Here is a 16,021-nt window from a genome sequence, read left to right on the forward strand (position 1 = left end):
GCCAAATTTGCGTCCTTTTTTTCCAACATCCTAGGGATTCTAGAGGTACCCAGACTTTGTGGGTTCCCCAGAAGGAGGCCAAGAAATTAGCCAAAAAACAGTGAAAATTTCGTTTTTTTTCAAAAAAATTGGGAAAATGGGCTGCAGAAAAAGGCTTCTGGTTTTTTCCCTGAAAAGGGCATCAACAAAGGGTTTGCGGTGATAAAATCACCAGCTTCCCAGCTTTCAGGAACAGGCAGCCTTGAATCAGGAAACCCAATTTTTCAACACAATTTTGGCATTTTACTGGGACATACCCCATTTTTACGATTTTTTGTGCTTTCAGCCTCCTTCCAGTCAGTGACAGAAATGGGCATGAAGCCAACGCTGGATCCCAGAAACCGCAACAGTTTTGAAAAGTAGACAAAAATCTGAATTCAGCAAGGGGTCATTTGTGTAGATCCTACAAGGGTTTCCTACAGAAAATAACAACTGAAAAAGAAAAATATTGAAATTGAGGTGAAAAAAACATCAATTTTTCTCTACGTTTTACTCTGTAACTTTTTCCAGCAATGTCAGATTTTCGAAAGCAATATACCGTTACGTCTGCTGGACTCTTCTGGTTGCGGGGATATATAGGGCTTATAGGTTCATCAAGAACTCTAGCTACCCAGATCCAATAAATGACCTGCACCCTGCAGTGGGTTTTCAATCTATGCCGGTTATACAGCAATTCATTTGCTGAAATATAAAGAGTAAGAAATAGCTATCAAGAAAACCTTTGTATTTCCAAAATGGGCACAAGATAAGGTGTTGAGAAGCAGTGGTTATTTGCACATCTCTGAATTCCGGGGTGCCCATACTAGCATGTGAATTACAGGGCATTTCTCAAATAGACGTCTTTTTTACACACTGTCTTACATTTGGAAGGAAAAAATGTAGAGAAAGACAAGGGGCAATAACACTTGTTTTGCTATTCTATGTTCCCCCAAGTCTCCCGATAAAAATGATACCTCACTTGTGTGGGTAGGCCTAGCGCCCGCGACAGGATATGCCCCAAAACACAACGTGGACACATCACAGAAAACAGAGGTGTTTTTTGCAAAGTGCCTACCTGTAGATTTTGGCCTGTAGCTCAGCCGCCACCTAGGGAAACCTACCAAACCTGTGCATTTCTGAAAACTAGAGACGTAGGGGAATCCAAGATGGGGTGACTTGTGTGGCTCGGACCAGGTTCTGTTACCCAGAATCCTTTGCAAACCTCAAAATGTGGCTAAAAAAACACATGTTCCTCACATTTCTGTGGCAGAAAGTTCTGGAATCTGAGAGGAGCCACGAATTTCCTTCCACCCAGCGTTCCCCCACGTCTCCCGATAAAAATGATACCTCACTTGTGTGGGTAGGCCTAGCGGCCGCGACAGGAAAGGCCCCAAAGCGCAACGTGGACACAGCCAAATTGGTGAAGGAAAACAGAGGTGTTTTTTGCAAAGTGCCTACCTGTAGATTTTGGCCTGTAGCTCAGCCGCCACATAGGGAAACCTACCAAACCTGTGCATTTCTGAAAACTAGAGACCTAGGGGAATCCAAGATGGGGTGACTTGTGTGGCTCGGACCAGGTTCTGTTACCCAGAATCCTTTGCAAACCTCAAAATTTGGCTAAAAAAACACATGTTCCTCACATTTCTGTGGCAGAAAGTTCTGGAATCTGAGAGGAGCCACAAATTTCCTTCCACCCAGCGTTCCCCCACGTCTCCCGATAAAAATGATACCTCACTTGTGTGGGTAGGCCTAGCGCCCGCGACAGGAAACGCCCCAAAGCGCAACGTGGACACAGCCAAATTGGTGAAGGAAAACAGAGGTGTTTTTTGCAAAGTGCCTACCTGTAGATTTTGACCTGTAGCTCAGCCGCCACCTAGGGAAACCTACCAAACCTGTGCATTTCTGAAAACTAGAGACCTAAGGGAATCCAAGATGGGGTGACTTGTGTGGCTCGGACCAGGTTCTGTTACCCAGAATCCTTTGCAAACCTCAAAATGTGGCTAAAAAAACACATGTTCCTCACATTTCTGTGGCAGAAAGTTCTGGAATCTGAGAGGAGCCACGAATATCCTTCCACCCAGCGTTCCCCCACGTCTCCCGATAAAAATGATACCTCACTTGTGTGGGTAGGCCTAGCGCCCGCGACAGGAAACGCCCCAAAGCGCAACGTGGACACAGCCAAATTGGTGAAGGAAAACAGAGGTGTTTTTTGCAAAGTGCCTACCTGTAGATTTTGACCTGTAGCTCAGCCGCCACCTAGGGAAACCTACCAAACCTGTGCATTTCTGAAAACTAGAGACCTAGGGGAATCCAAGATTGGGTGACTTCTGTGGCTCGGACCAGGTTCTGTTACCCAGAATCCTTTGCAAACCTCAAAATGTGGCTAAAAAAACACATGTTCCTCACATTTCTGTGGCAGAAAGTTCTGGAATCTGAGAGGAGCCACAAATTTCCTTCCACCCAGCGTTCCCCCACGTCTCCCGATAGAAATGATACCTCACTTGTGTGGGTAGGCCTAGCGCCCGCGACAGGAAAGGCCCCAAAGCGCAACGTGGACACAGCCAAATTGGTGAAGGAAAACAAAGGTGTTTTTTGCAAAGTGCCTACCTGTAGATTTTGGCCTGTAGCTCAGCCGCCACCTAGGGAAACCTACCAAACCTGTGCATTTCTGAAAACTAGAGACCTAGGGGAATCCAAGATGGGGTGACTTGTGTGGCTCGGACCAGGTTCTGTTACCCAGAATCCTTTGCAAACCTCAAAATTTGGCTAAAAAAACACATGTTCCTCACATTTCTGTGGCAGAAAGTTCTGGAATCTGAGAGGAGCCACGAATTTCCTTCCACCCAGCGTTCCCCCACGTCTCCCGATAAAAATGATACCTCACTTGTGTGGGTAGGCCTAGCGCCCGCGACAGGAAACGCCCCAAAGCGCAACGTGGACACAGCCAAATTGGTGAAGGAAAACAGAGGTGTTTTTTGCAAAGTGCCTACTTGTAGATTTTGGCCTGTAGCTCAGCCGCCACCTAGGGAAACCTACCAAACCTGTGCATTTCTGAAAACTAGAGACCTAGGGGAATCCAAGATGGGGTGACTTGTGTGGCTCGAACCAGGTTCTGTTACCCAGAATCCTTTGCAAACCTCAAAATGTGGCTAAAAAAACACATGTTCCTCACATTTCTGTGGCAGAAAGTTCTGGAATCTGAGAGGAGCCACGAATATCCTTCCACCCAGCGTTCCCCCACGTCTCCCGATAAAAATGATACCTCACTTGTGTGGGTAGGCCTAGCGCCCGCGACAGGAAACGCCCCAAAGCGCAACGTGGACACAGCCAAATTGGTGAAGGAAAACAGAGGTGTTTTTTGCAAAGTGCCTACCTGTAGATTTTGGCCTGTAGCTCAGCCGCCACCTAGGGAAACCTACCAAACCTGTGCATTTCTGAAAACTAGAGACCTAGGGGAATCCAAGATGGGGTGACTTGTGTGGCTCGGACCAGGTTCTGTTACCCAGAATCCTTTGCAAACCTCAAAATGTGGCTAAAAAAACACATGTTCCTCACATTTGTGTGGCAGAAAGTTCTGGAATCTGAGAGGAGCCACGAATTTCCTTCCACCCAGCGTTCCCCCACGTCTCCCGATAAAAATGATACCTCACTTGTGTGGGTAGGCCTAGCGCCCGCGACAGGAAACGCCCCAAAGCGCAACGTGGACACAGCCAAATTGGTGAAGGAAAACAGAGGTGTTTTTTGCAAAGTGCCTACCTGTAGATTTTGGCCTGTAGCTCAGCCGCCACCTAGGGAAACCTACCAAACCTGTGCATTTCTGAAAACTAGAGACCTAGGGGAATCCAAGATTGGGTGACTTCTGTGGCTCGGACCAGGTTCTGTTACCCAGAATCCTTTGCAAACCTCAAAATTTGGCTAAAAAAACACATGTTCCTCACATTTCTGTGGCAGAAAGTTCTGGAATCTGAGAGGAGCCACAAATTTCCTTCCACCCAGCGTTCCCCCACGTCTCCCGATAAAAATGATACCTCACTTGTGTGGGTAGGCCTAGCGCCCGCGACAGGAAAGGCCCCAAAGCGCAACGTGGACACAGCCAAATTGGTGAAGGAAAACAAAGGTGTTTTTTGCAAAGTGCCTACCTGTAGATTTTGGCCTGTAGCTCAGCCGCCACCTAGGGAAACCTACCAAACCTGTGCATTTCTGAAAACTAGAGACCTAGGGGAATCCAAGATGGGGTGACTTGTGTGGCTCGGACCAGGTTCTGTTACCCAGAATCCTTTGCAAACCTCAAAATTTGGCTAAAAAAACACATGTTCCTCACATTTCTGTGGCAGAAAGTTCTGGAATCTGAGAGGAGCCACGAATTTCCTTCCACCCAGCGTTCCCCCACGTCTCCCGATAAAAATGATACCTCACTTGTGTGGGTAGGCCTAGCGCCCGCGACAGGAAACGCCCCAAAGCGCAACGTGGACACAGCCAAATTGGTGAAGGAAAACAGAGGTGTTTTTTGCAAAGTGCCTACTTGTAGATTTTGGCCTGTAGCTCAGCCGCCACCTAGGGAAACCTACCAAACCTGTGCATTTCTGAAAACTAGAGACCTAGGGGAATCCAAGATGGGGTGACTTGTGTGGCTCGGACCAGGTTCTGTTACCCAGAATCCTTTGCAAACCTCAAAATGTGGCTAAAAAAACACATGTTCCTCACATTTCTGTGGCAGAAAGTTCTGGAATCTGAGAGGAGCCACGAATTTCCTTCCACCCAGCGTTCCCCCACGTCTCCCGATAAAAATGATACCTCACTTGTGTGGGTAGGCCTAGCGCCCGCGACAGGAAACGCCCCTAAGCGCAACGTGGACACAGCCAAATTGGTGAAGGAAAACAGAGGTGTTTTTTGCAAAGTGCCTACCTGTAGATTTTGGCCTGTAGCTCAGCCGCCACCTAGGGAAACCTACCAAACCTGTGCATTTCTGAAAACTAGAGACCTAGGGGAATCCAAGATGGGGTGACTTGTGTGGCTCGGACCAGGTTCTGTTACCCAGAATCCTTTGCAAACCTCAAAATTTGGCTAAAAAAACACATGTTCCTCACATTTCTGTGGCAGAAAGTTCTGGAATCTGAGAGGAGCCACGAATTTCCTTCCACCCAGCGTTCCCCCACGTCTACCGATAAAAATTATACCTCACTTGTGTGGGTAGGCCTAGCGCCCGCGACAGGAAACGCCCCAAAGCGCAACGTGGACACATCACATTTTTTCATTGAAAACAGTGCCTACCTGTAGATTTTGGCCTCTATCTCAGCCGGCACCTGGGGCAACCTACCAAACCTGTGCATTTCTGAAAACTAGAGACCTAGGGGAATCCAAGATGGGGTGACTTGTGTGGCTCGGACCAGGTTATGTTACCCAGAATCCTTTGCAAACCTCAAATTCGGTCTAAAAAAACACATTCTCCACACATTTCGGTGACAGAAAGTTCTGGAATCTGAGTGGAGCCACAAATTTCCTTCCACCCAGCGTTCCCCCAAGTCTCCCGATAAAAATGATACCTCACTTGTGTGGGTGGACCAGGTGCCTGCAACAGAATAAGGCCCAAAACTTGTAGAGATAGAGGGGATAGCACAGCAAGTTTATAAGGACATATTCTTTTATACATCTTTAGACTGACTCTGCTTTGGGGACCCACATAAGTGAGGTGTCATTTTACTTGGGAGGTTGAGGGGAACACTGGGGAGTAGGAATTTTGTGCTGGAGTGGTGATCCTCCGAAGAAAAGTCAGGAAAATATGCTTTTTTTAAGCACATTGAGGTTTACAGAGGAGTCTGGGTAAGAAAATGTTGGGGGATCCACGCAAGCCACAACTCCCTGGACTCCTTGGGGTGTCTAGTTTTATAAAATGTCTGGGTTTGGTAGGTTTCCCTAGATGAAGGCCGCACACAGGACCAAAAACATAGGTGCCCTCTCCCCCCCAAACACAGGTAGTTTTGTAATATATCGTTTTGATGTGCCCACATCCGTCCGTGATGTGCCAAACACTAACATTTTGAAAAGAAACACAGTTAGGTTATGTGAAAAAGACCCCTCACCCACCAACCAAGTTGGTGGCATGCTTCATCATCGGGGTCCCACCTGAGGCACCTAGCGTGTCACAGGTGTGCTGCGACGCCTGATTACAGCGGAGCAGGTTTTGTCATTTTTACCACACATACTGGTTGGATTTGGCACGAGGGTGAGTGATGGTTGAGTGGATCAAATTTTACTAACAAGAGCTTTCACAAAAATGAAATGCACTGTTAGTAACTGAAAGGCAAACAACTGAACCAATGACTCACAGCTCGTGAGCTGTAAAGCCGCGACAAGGCACCAACCGCTTTACAGTCCATTCACACAACTTTCATACATGACACACACAAGGCCATTCACACCGCCAGCCACGGGCCCAGCACATTACAACACTCACATCGACAGACAGCGACACTCAAGGGCCCATCACTTAAGCCCCACTCCACCCACAATGGCATCATTTTTTTTATTTTTTTTTTTTTAACAGAGGAACCCCTAACTAAGTAGAAAGAATTACAAAACTACATCACAAAAGCTCTAACTAAGAACATGACAGAAATGCTAACCATGAAACTAAACACATGAAAATACAAAACAGACATGAGTTTACACTCATGGTTGTTCCCAGAAATTCTTCTGGGTGTGGTAATTCTTAAAACAAGCCCCGACACACAGCCCAGGCTTTGAAGGACAATCCGGGCAGTACATTCGAGACTCCCTCCGGATACCTCTTCGAAAACACACTCTACATTTCTTAGCTGGAAAGTCTTTTTTGGGTGTGGGAGGAATGTGCTCAGCAAAGTGGCGATCTTTCAATCTAGCCACATCCTCCACCACTGCTTCTCTAGGAACTCTGGCCTGTTCCACCACAATAAGGCTCTCTATCACTGACTCCTGAAATTTCACAAATGTCATCTTTGACTCTGGAGACCTATCCCTAAACACAATAAAAGCATTGAAGGTTGCTAAGTGGAAGAGGTGAAGTGCTAACTTCTTATACCAAACGTAAGACTTACGAATAGCAGTATAAGGTTCCAACCTCTGGTCAACTCTATCTACACCTCCCATGTGCTTATTATAATCTAAAATGCACACAGGTTTGCGCACTTCAGCAACCTGGCCCCAAACAGTCACAGGGGAAGTACTCTCATCATGGATGGTACTTAGCATGTAGACATCCCTCTTATCTGAAAATTTCAAAGCTAGCAGCTCCTCGTTCCGCAAGGCACAGCACTGTCCTCTCTCAAGTTTTTTACAGACAAGCTCCCTTGGATAGCCTTTCCGGTTAGAACGGATTGTGCCACAAGCAACTGTGTCCACTCTAAACAATTCCTTGAACAATTGCACACCAGTGTAGAAGTTATCTACATACAAATGGTGGCCTTTGTTGAACAGTCATCTACCAAGATCCCACATAATTTTCTCAGTAACTCCAAAAGTGGGAGGACAACCAGGGGGGTCAATATTGGAATCCCTACCAGTGTACACACGGAAACTATACACATATCCTGTCCTACTTTCAGACAGCATATACAATTTAATTCCATATCTTGCCTTTTTGCTAGGAATGTACTGCCTAAAAACCAAACGACCCTTGAAGAGGACCAAAGACTCGTCCACACTTAACTCTTTGCCTGGAACATAGACCTCCGAAAACCGATCTACAAAATGATCAAGGACAGGCCTAATCTTAAAAAGACGGTCAGAATCTGGGTGATCTCGTGGCAAGGCTAATGCATTGTCAACAAAATGCAGCATCCTAAGAAGAAGCAAATACCGATTACGACTCATGGTCGCTGGAAATATAGCTGTTGCCATCAAGGGACTAGTAGACCAATAAGAAGCCAGTGACGGCTTCCTTATCAACCCCATCAAAAAAGTCAAACCCAAAAACTTTTTTAACTCCAAATTAGTGGGAATCCACTGGGCAGCTCTAGAGTGTGGCCTAAGTCTAGCAGCGTTGTCCCTCAAATGCTGCTCCGCATACAAATTAGTCTGCTCAACAGTCTCTTCCAAAAACACATCATCCATGAATAACTCAAAGAAATTGATAGGCATAAAGTTCTCTGTATTGGCGTTACACCCCGGGAGACCAGTAAAGGCAGGCAACTCTGGCTGCTGCATGTTTGGGGCAACCCAGACATCAGGTCTTATAACGGGAAACCTTTCAGCCCCAGGTTGCTGCACTATTGGCACATCAATGTCCTCCTCTACAACAGGCCCTTCATCTGCACTGAGTGTGGCTTCATCATCAGAAGATTCCCCTCCAAGAGAAACATCACTGCCAGAATCTCTGACTTCCTCCTCTGCCTCAGATGCAGAGTCTGTCTCATAGTCATGATCAGACTGTGACTCAAAAAGCATACCAACCACCTGCTGAGCGGTCATCCTGCGGCTAGCCATGATATCTCCTGCTAAAATTAACTGGACAAATTCACCACCAACAACCAGCACTGTGTAAGACAAGTGACAAAGTGTAGCTTTGTTAGTAAGAGTTATAAACTCAAAAACTATACTGCTCACTTGCCTGAAAAAGCTTGATTCACCAGCAACTACACAGCAATCACCAATGATATCCCACTAAAAATAAAGAAAGAAAGGCAAATTAGAAATAAGACAAAACAAATATCATTGTGCACAAACCTAAGGACAATTTCACACACAATCCTGCATTTAGTACACCCCCTACAAACATGTCATTCATGCATGGCAACAATACTCCTTTGGAGTAAATTGTTTTTACTTACCTAAAACATGCAACTGTGCAAACTGCAGGTCAACCACCGCCAAAACCGCAAGGAGCCACAGCAAATAAAGCAAAAGCTTTGAACTAGAACAAAAAGGAGGAAAACATTTTTTATCACAAATGCAAAGACTTCTTCAGTTGACAAACACCCCACCATCAAACATTTAGAAATTGGTGCCTAAGTGGATTCTGCCATGGGGCAGATGGGCCTACTAATAAAATAGACCTGTCTACCCCAAGGAAGCCAGAAAATACCTTTAGTAGTGTGTCCCCATGGAGAGCGACCCTTGCCAAAGGGGACAGCCCTAAAAAAAAAAAAGCAAAAAAATAAAAAAAACACACACAACACTATCCCTGGTGCCTAAGTGGCTTCTGCCCCCCTTGGGGGCAGGTGGGCCTAAGAAAATAGGCCCATCTGCCCCCAGGGGGTGTAGAAATGGGCAACAGGTCAATGCCCCCCTTGGGGGGGTGCCCCGTGACCAAGGGGACGCCCCCCCACAAAAATAAACAAATAAAAAAAAATCCCTGGCGTTCTAGTAGTTTCTGCCCCCCTTGGGGGCAGACCAGCCTAAAAATAATAGGCTGATCTGTCTCCAAGGGGTGCAGAAATGGCCTGGGTACATGTGCCCCCAAAGTGGGGGGCGACCCTTGCCCAAGGCCCCACCCATCCACTAACACACACACACACACACACACACACACACACACACACACACTATCCCTGGTGTCTAAGTGGCTTCTGCCCCCCTTGGGGGCAGGTGGGCCTAAGAAAATAGGCCCATCTGCCCCCAGGGGGTGTAGAAATGGGCAACAGGTCAATGCCCCCCTTGGGGGGGCGCCCCGTGACCAAGGGGACGCCCCCCCCACAAAAATAAACAAATTAAAAAAAATCCCTGGCGTTCTAGTAGTTTCTGCCCCCCTTGGGGGCAGACCAGCCTAAAAATAATAGGCTGATCTGTCTCCAAGGGGTGCAGAAATGGCCTGGGTACATGTGCCCCCAAAGTGGGGGGCGACCCTTGCCCAAGGCCCCACCCATCCACTAACACACACACACACACACACACACTATCCCTGGTGTCTAAGTGGCTTCTGCCCCCCTTGGGGGCAGGTGGGCCTAAGAAAATAGGCCCATCTGCCCCCAGGGGGTGTAGAAATGGGCAACAGGTCAATGCCCCCCTTGGGGGGGCGCCCCGTGACCAAGGGGACGCCCCCCCACAAAAATAAACAAATAAAAAAAAATCCCTGGCGTTCTAGTAGTTTCTGCCCCCCTTGGGGGCAGACCAGCCTAAAAATAATAGGCTGATCTGTCTCCAAGGGGTGCAGAAATGGCCTGGGTACATGTGCCCCAAAGTGGGGGGCGACCCTTGCCCAAGGCCCCCCCCCCCCCATCCACTAACACACACACACACACACACTATCCCTGGTGTCTAAGTGGCTTCTGCCCCCCTTGGGGGCAGGTGGGCCTACAAAAATAGGCCCATCTGCCCCCAGGGGGGGCAGAAATGGCCAACAGGTCAATGCTTCCCTTGGGGGGGCGCCCCGTGCCCAAGGGGACGCCCCCCCCCCCCACAAAAATAAACACATTAAAAAAAATCCCTGGCGTTCTAGTGGTTTCTGCCCCCCTTGGGGCAGATCAGCCTAAAAATAATAGGCTGATCTGCCCTCAAGGGGGGCAGAAATGGCCCTAAAAGACATGCCCCCCAAAGGGGAGCGACCCCCCCCCCCCCCCACATAAATACACATAAAAATAAAAAATCCTGGTGATCTAGTGTTTTCTGCCCCCCTTGGGGGCAGATCTGGCTAAAAAGTAGCCAATCTGCCCTCAAGGGGGGCAGAAATGGCCCGAAAAGACATGCCCCCCAAAGGGGAGCGACCCTTGCCCAAGGGGGTGCCCCCCCATCCACTACACACACAATCCCTGGTGCCTAAGTGGCTTCTGCCCTCTTGGGGGCAGATGGACCTAAAAAAAATAGGCCGATCTGCCCCCAAGGGGGGCAGAAAAGGCCAACAGTTCTCTGCCCCCTTGGGGGGGGCGCCCCTTGCCCAAGGGGGCACCCCCCTCCACATAAATGCACATAAAAATATAAAACCCTGGTGATCTAGTGTTTTCTGCCCCCCTTGGGGGCAGATCTGCCTAAAAAGTAGGCCAATCTGCCCCCAAGGGGGGCAGAAATGGCCGTAAGTAATTGCCCCCAAAAGGGGAGCGACCTTTGCCCAAGGGGCCGCTCCCCGCATGCCAGAAACACAGAAGTAAAACAAAAAAAACAAATCCCTGGTGTCTAGTGGGCATTCCTGCTGCCCGATCGCAGTGCGATCGGGCAGCAGGAATGCTCAAAGAGACACCGGGGAAAAGGAAAAGCCTTTCCTTTTCCCCGGTGCCTCTTTAGCCCCAACCCCCCACCCACCGGGAAGAGGAACTCACCTCTTCTCTCGTCGCCGCACAGGAAGCAAATGGCTTCCTGTGCGTCGATATCCCCATAATGAAGTCAGCGCGAAATCGCGCGCTGACGTCATTGTGGGGGGGATCGGGGGTGGAAGGGGAAGGGCTTCCCCTTCCATCCCCGACTTTGGGGGGTGGGAGGGAAGCACACAGAGGGAGCGAGAGCGCTCCCTCTGGGCTGTATGCCGAGGACGTAGTGGTTACGTCCTCGGCACAGCAGCACTGTGCCGCAGGACGTAACCACTACGTCCGCGGCACAGAAGGGGTTAAAAGTTGAAAATGTATATTTATTTTTAATGAACAAAATGTTAATGTATTCAATTAAAAAAAATTAATTGATTAACTTCAGCACTTAAAATAAACATATATTCATAATAAAAAAATCGAAATAATTTAAATTATTTAACATTTTTTCTATGATGATGTGTTTTTAAGTTCCTGCCTCCATTTTTTTTATATGGCAGTGTGTTGCAATTGCTTTGAGTGGCTATATGTGGTGCTGGGCTTACTGCTAGGTTGGGCTGGAGTACATTTACGACTGTTCTGGAACTTTTCAGTTGTAGTAACTTTAGAAGAGCAGTTTGCAAATAGCATAGGGCTTACTCACTAATTTGTGGGTGGGTGTTTTTTGTATTTGCATTACCCTCCCTAGACTGCTCCTTACCCATCCATACACTGCTCGCATGTAGTAGTACTAGGGATTCCCAATTTTGCAGCCGTTCTCCCAGGTTCCTCCCACATTTACTGCTAAAACATATTCCAGAGACCTCCACTCTGGGGGTGAAGACATCCACATAGTAAACATAGGAGAGGCAGGCGCATGAGTAGTCCTATCTTAGTACTGCTAAATGCACTACAAAGTGCAATTTGTGAATAGGCACCATTATATTCTTGAGCTTACCCCTTTGAATAATTAGCTTGTTTGGATCAGCTCTCTTTACATATTGCTTCGAAATGGTGTCAGTGACTTGTTGGATCAGCTCAGAGAAGTATCCTTTTTTGTTCTTATTTTCCATTTAAGGAAACAATAGTCTACTCTACAGCAAAAATGTGAACCTCTAGGAGTGTCAAATGGCCATTCTTTTAACGTTGTTCATTAAAGTAACGAACCTTGGTTTCCTGAGCAACCACCATTCTTCTGCCAGACTGTTGATAAAAGTCGGTGCACCCATCAGTTCTACTCCTACCACTGTGCTGCTGCTGAAATAGAAATTCAGCATGTCCAACAACTTTGGCAAAGCTATTGTGACAGAAAATGTAAGCCAGACATGTTGGCTTTGTCAGTGCTGGTTATTATGGTGACCCAGGGAGAAGTGATAATAAGTTGAGGGAAGGGGAATTGATTGACTTTGAAGGTTGGGTTGGTGCAGAAAACTCCAAGGAGAGATAGGACAAGAGATTATGGTTAAACGTTTAATCTTTAGTACGCCATGATTTTAACAGATTGATACTAAGGTGAATTACTTATTCAATTTTCAGGAGTTATATTAAAGGGCATATAGTGGCCTTATGCCACTTCCACCCTCTTCACCACCGGCAGTGTGTGTCGTGAACGTCTGATAGACTGCTCAGTAGTTGTATTCTCTTTTGCAAGGAGTTCCCTCACACTCACTCAAAATCAATGGGTCACGATATTGCTGTTTTCAAATACTATTTAACAAAAATACCTTTGTAACAATTGGAAAGGGAGTCACCTAATACCTACTAATTTTTTTAAAACTTGAAGGTGTGGTCACCTCTGTCCACAAAATGGCAACTTTTGAACTTCTAATATGGATAAGAATGTCATACACATGCTTCTTAAGCCTATTGTTAAACCATGCTCACCACTGTTTTTCCCAAATGGGGTCCATCAAAGCATGAGAGGTTTGGCAAGTGTTCTTCTATAAGCACTGACTTATGATCGATAATCCTTTCGTACCATCTTCTTTGCTAGTCTGTGATAGAAAAAACACTGCTGGAAGGTCAAACATTATTTTAATCCTATGTAATTTTAGTACAATATAATGGGAAAATAATTTTGTGAAATGTAAAAGCACATTTATAACCTCTCCATCCATTCAGAAACAAGATTTTTGTGAATGTTGTTCATTTTTGCAAATGTTTTTGAGTTAATACCCATTGCTGTTGAAACTCGGGTACTGCAAATCTGTTGGCAATCAAAATAATGTTGAAAGCCTAATTTAGAAATCTTGCCAGTAATTGGCTTTCACATCCTATTGTTTAGGAATACTTTCGATATCTCTGACAAGCCACAGCCAAATATTGCAGCTAAAACTGGTTATAGGAACTTATTGTCATTAACAGTAGCGTGTTTTATTCATATTGGTATTTGCAACTATCATGTCATACAACATTGAGACATCATAATTTTTCAATAGGGCTCGATAAAAATTAATGAAGTTATTAAATAATGTCAAAGGTTCCTGTAAATGCACTATGGATCATGATGTATACTCCACTATCTTTAAAAAAAAAAACATTCCGCTGTTGTTGACCTGTCCTTGTGGTTAATCTGCTCATAACAGCTCTCAGTGCCGGTATATATTATTGGGAAGACTCTTGTCTGCTTTTAGACAACACTGAGTATGCCATGGTCAGTTTGTATTCGAAGTTACTTGCAAGTAAGGATTGTTAATTGAGGTGTATGTTTGCAATGCATCGTACACCCTGCTCACAATTGCAGATTCCTAATACTATCTTGTTTTTGTTTCTTTTTAGAAAAACAGTTCCTGCTGAAGAGTTTGCTAGGCTTCAGAAAAGGCAGAAGGATCTTCAGCGCAGACTCAATGAATTTCGTAGCTTAATTCTTGGGCCTAGTGTTCCAGTTGCAGGAGCACTAAACCAGATTAGTTTTCTCTCATCTACAGTTATTCCAGGATCTGAAGTAGCTTTCCCTCTTCAGGTAATACGCGTTGAAATGATGTAACATTCAATTGATCTGAGTTGCTCATTGCTGTCCTTCAAATAGGAGCGCTGTTTCATATGTGTTTATGTAATGTGTTTTGACCCAAATCAGTTATCTTCCTGTAGACTTATGGCCTAAGTGCAAGTGTTGCATATTGCAGTGAGAGATTAGTGAGCACGTCCATTCATACAGCCTGTATTACAAAAGTGAACTGCATCTTGGCCCTGTTGGAGAAAGAGGTTTTCCAGTTTATGAGATGTTTGGCAGCTGTGCTGCTGAGACTGAGAGACTGCTTCAACCCAGTCAGGGTCTACCAGGCCCAGCCAGAAGTGAGGCTGAAGAAAAGGCTCTTGGAGTTGGTTAGGACTCCCACACAGGGATCTAGTCTGCCTAAAGTCTGTAATTCAGACTCCAGTTGCATCTCAAAAAGGTGTCTTAAGTTGTGGATAAGCATGCCCCATTGACAGCTACATTAGCCTATAAGCATAAAAAACAGGCCCCTTGGTTTAAAGAGGCACTGCCGTGCACAGTGGCATTATTATACTTATAATGATCAGTCAAAAGTAGCATATAAAAAGGCTGTGCAAGAATTTCCACTGTCCAAAGCCTATCCACAGAAAGTGTTTTAGACACCAAATAACTAAATGATAACTCGTTCTTCTCCCCTACTGTTGTCCCTCCCAAGAACGCAGTGACTCACCCAATGAGTGTTTTGTCCCAAACAACCCTGTAACAACTGAGTTTATAGTGTAAGAGTTAAAAGCTGGGAGATCAGAGATGCAAAGCAAGACGTAAAAGTCACTGAGCTGACTAGATACTATTTAAACGAGGACATGTTCATCTCCATTTGTTTTAAAAATCACCAAAATTGTTTCACCACTTTTTAGGAAGAACAGCACCAAAAAGAACTGTCCCTTCTTCGCAAGAGACTAGAAGAATTGGAAGCTACACAGAGGAAACAACTTGAAGAGCTTGGGCCACCAGGAGACCGTAGCCGTCTAGAAAACCGTGCCTTTACTGACCGACACAGAACAGTGGAAGAAGATGCAAGTGAAATCAGCGACTCCAACACTAGACTGAAACTGTAAACCACTAAGTTGTTGCAGCTTTGTTTACATCTGTGCCGCCATTAGTGCACCTGAACAAGCCTTAACAGTAAACCAATGTGGGCCAACTTTTAGATCTTCCAGATTATTTATATAGAATGGTTAGTACAATTAACAAATGAAAACATATTTTTGTTGCATACTAAACCACTTTTCTCTTTTTAAAAACGGTTACAAATTAAGTTATTTATTGTACTATATTTTTAAATCTGTGACTCGCAGAGCATTTGCACATGCACATTTTTTGTGATCTCTATACAAGAAAGTATTTTATTTACAAGCACATCAGAGTATTTCAATTTCTGCCTTTAACTATACATGTAAGTATATTTGTTTGCTGTTTCTAAATGTAAACCAATCAAACATGCAAGATTAATCTATGTTTTTTTTTTAAAATAGATATTTTTATACTTTTGATTGTCGTGTGATTTTTTTTTTCTTTCATTGAAGTGTGCATTTTGTAGGAGGAGATTTGTATTTGCAAAAGGATGTTTACATAGCTGACAGTTTGAAAATTGAGCCAGTTATTGAAATGAATAAAAATGCAAAAATAAGTAAAAACACGTATTCATGAAAGGGACTGTCAAAATATAGCTACTGTAACGTGTAAAAGTACACTGTCTAACTATCCTGTGGTGTTATATGATGACATATCTGAATTTCATCTATTGAACAAGTTTCTACAATAGATAACTCTCTCATCATGTGCTAAATACCATGCACAAATTTATTGTTGTTATAATTAC

The 16,021-nt window shown here is 45.3% G+C and overlaps 1 protein-coding gene across 3 annotated transcripts in view; it reads left to right on the plus strand.

The window, feature by feature from the left end:
• CEP83 (centrosomal protein 83) overlaps positions 1 to 15,692 on the plus strand; it is a 188,837-nt gene extending 173,145 nt beyond the window's left edge. For 2 of the 3 annotated variants that reach the window (XM_069229114.1, XM_069229115.1), the window contains 2 exons: positions 13,983 to 14,166; positions 15,057 to 15,404. In XM_069229114.1, the coding sequence (XP_069085215.1) occupies positions 13,983 to 14,166; positions 15,057 to 15,257 (385 nt within the window). In that variant the 3' untranslated portion in view covers positions 15,258 to 15,404. Of the gene's footprint in view, positions 1 to 13,982; positions 14,167 to 15,056 lie in introns of all 3 variants that reach the window. The other variant, XM_069229113.1, reaches the window with a different exon arrangement.
• The last annotated feature ends 329 nt before the right edge of the window (positions 15,693 to 16,021 follow it).

Source organism: Pleurodeles waltl, chromosome 4_1 (assembly GCF_031143425.1).
Source record: "Pleurodeles waltl isolate 20211129_DDA chromosome 4_1, aPleWal1.hap1.20221129, whole genome shotgun sequence".
NCBI classification, from domain to species: domain Eukaryota; kingdom Metazoa; phylum Chordata; class Amphibia; order Caudata; family Salamandridae; genus Pleurodeles; species Pleurodeles waltl.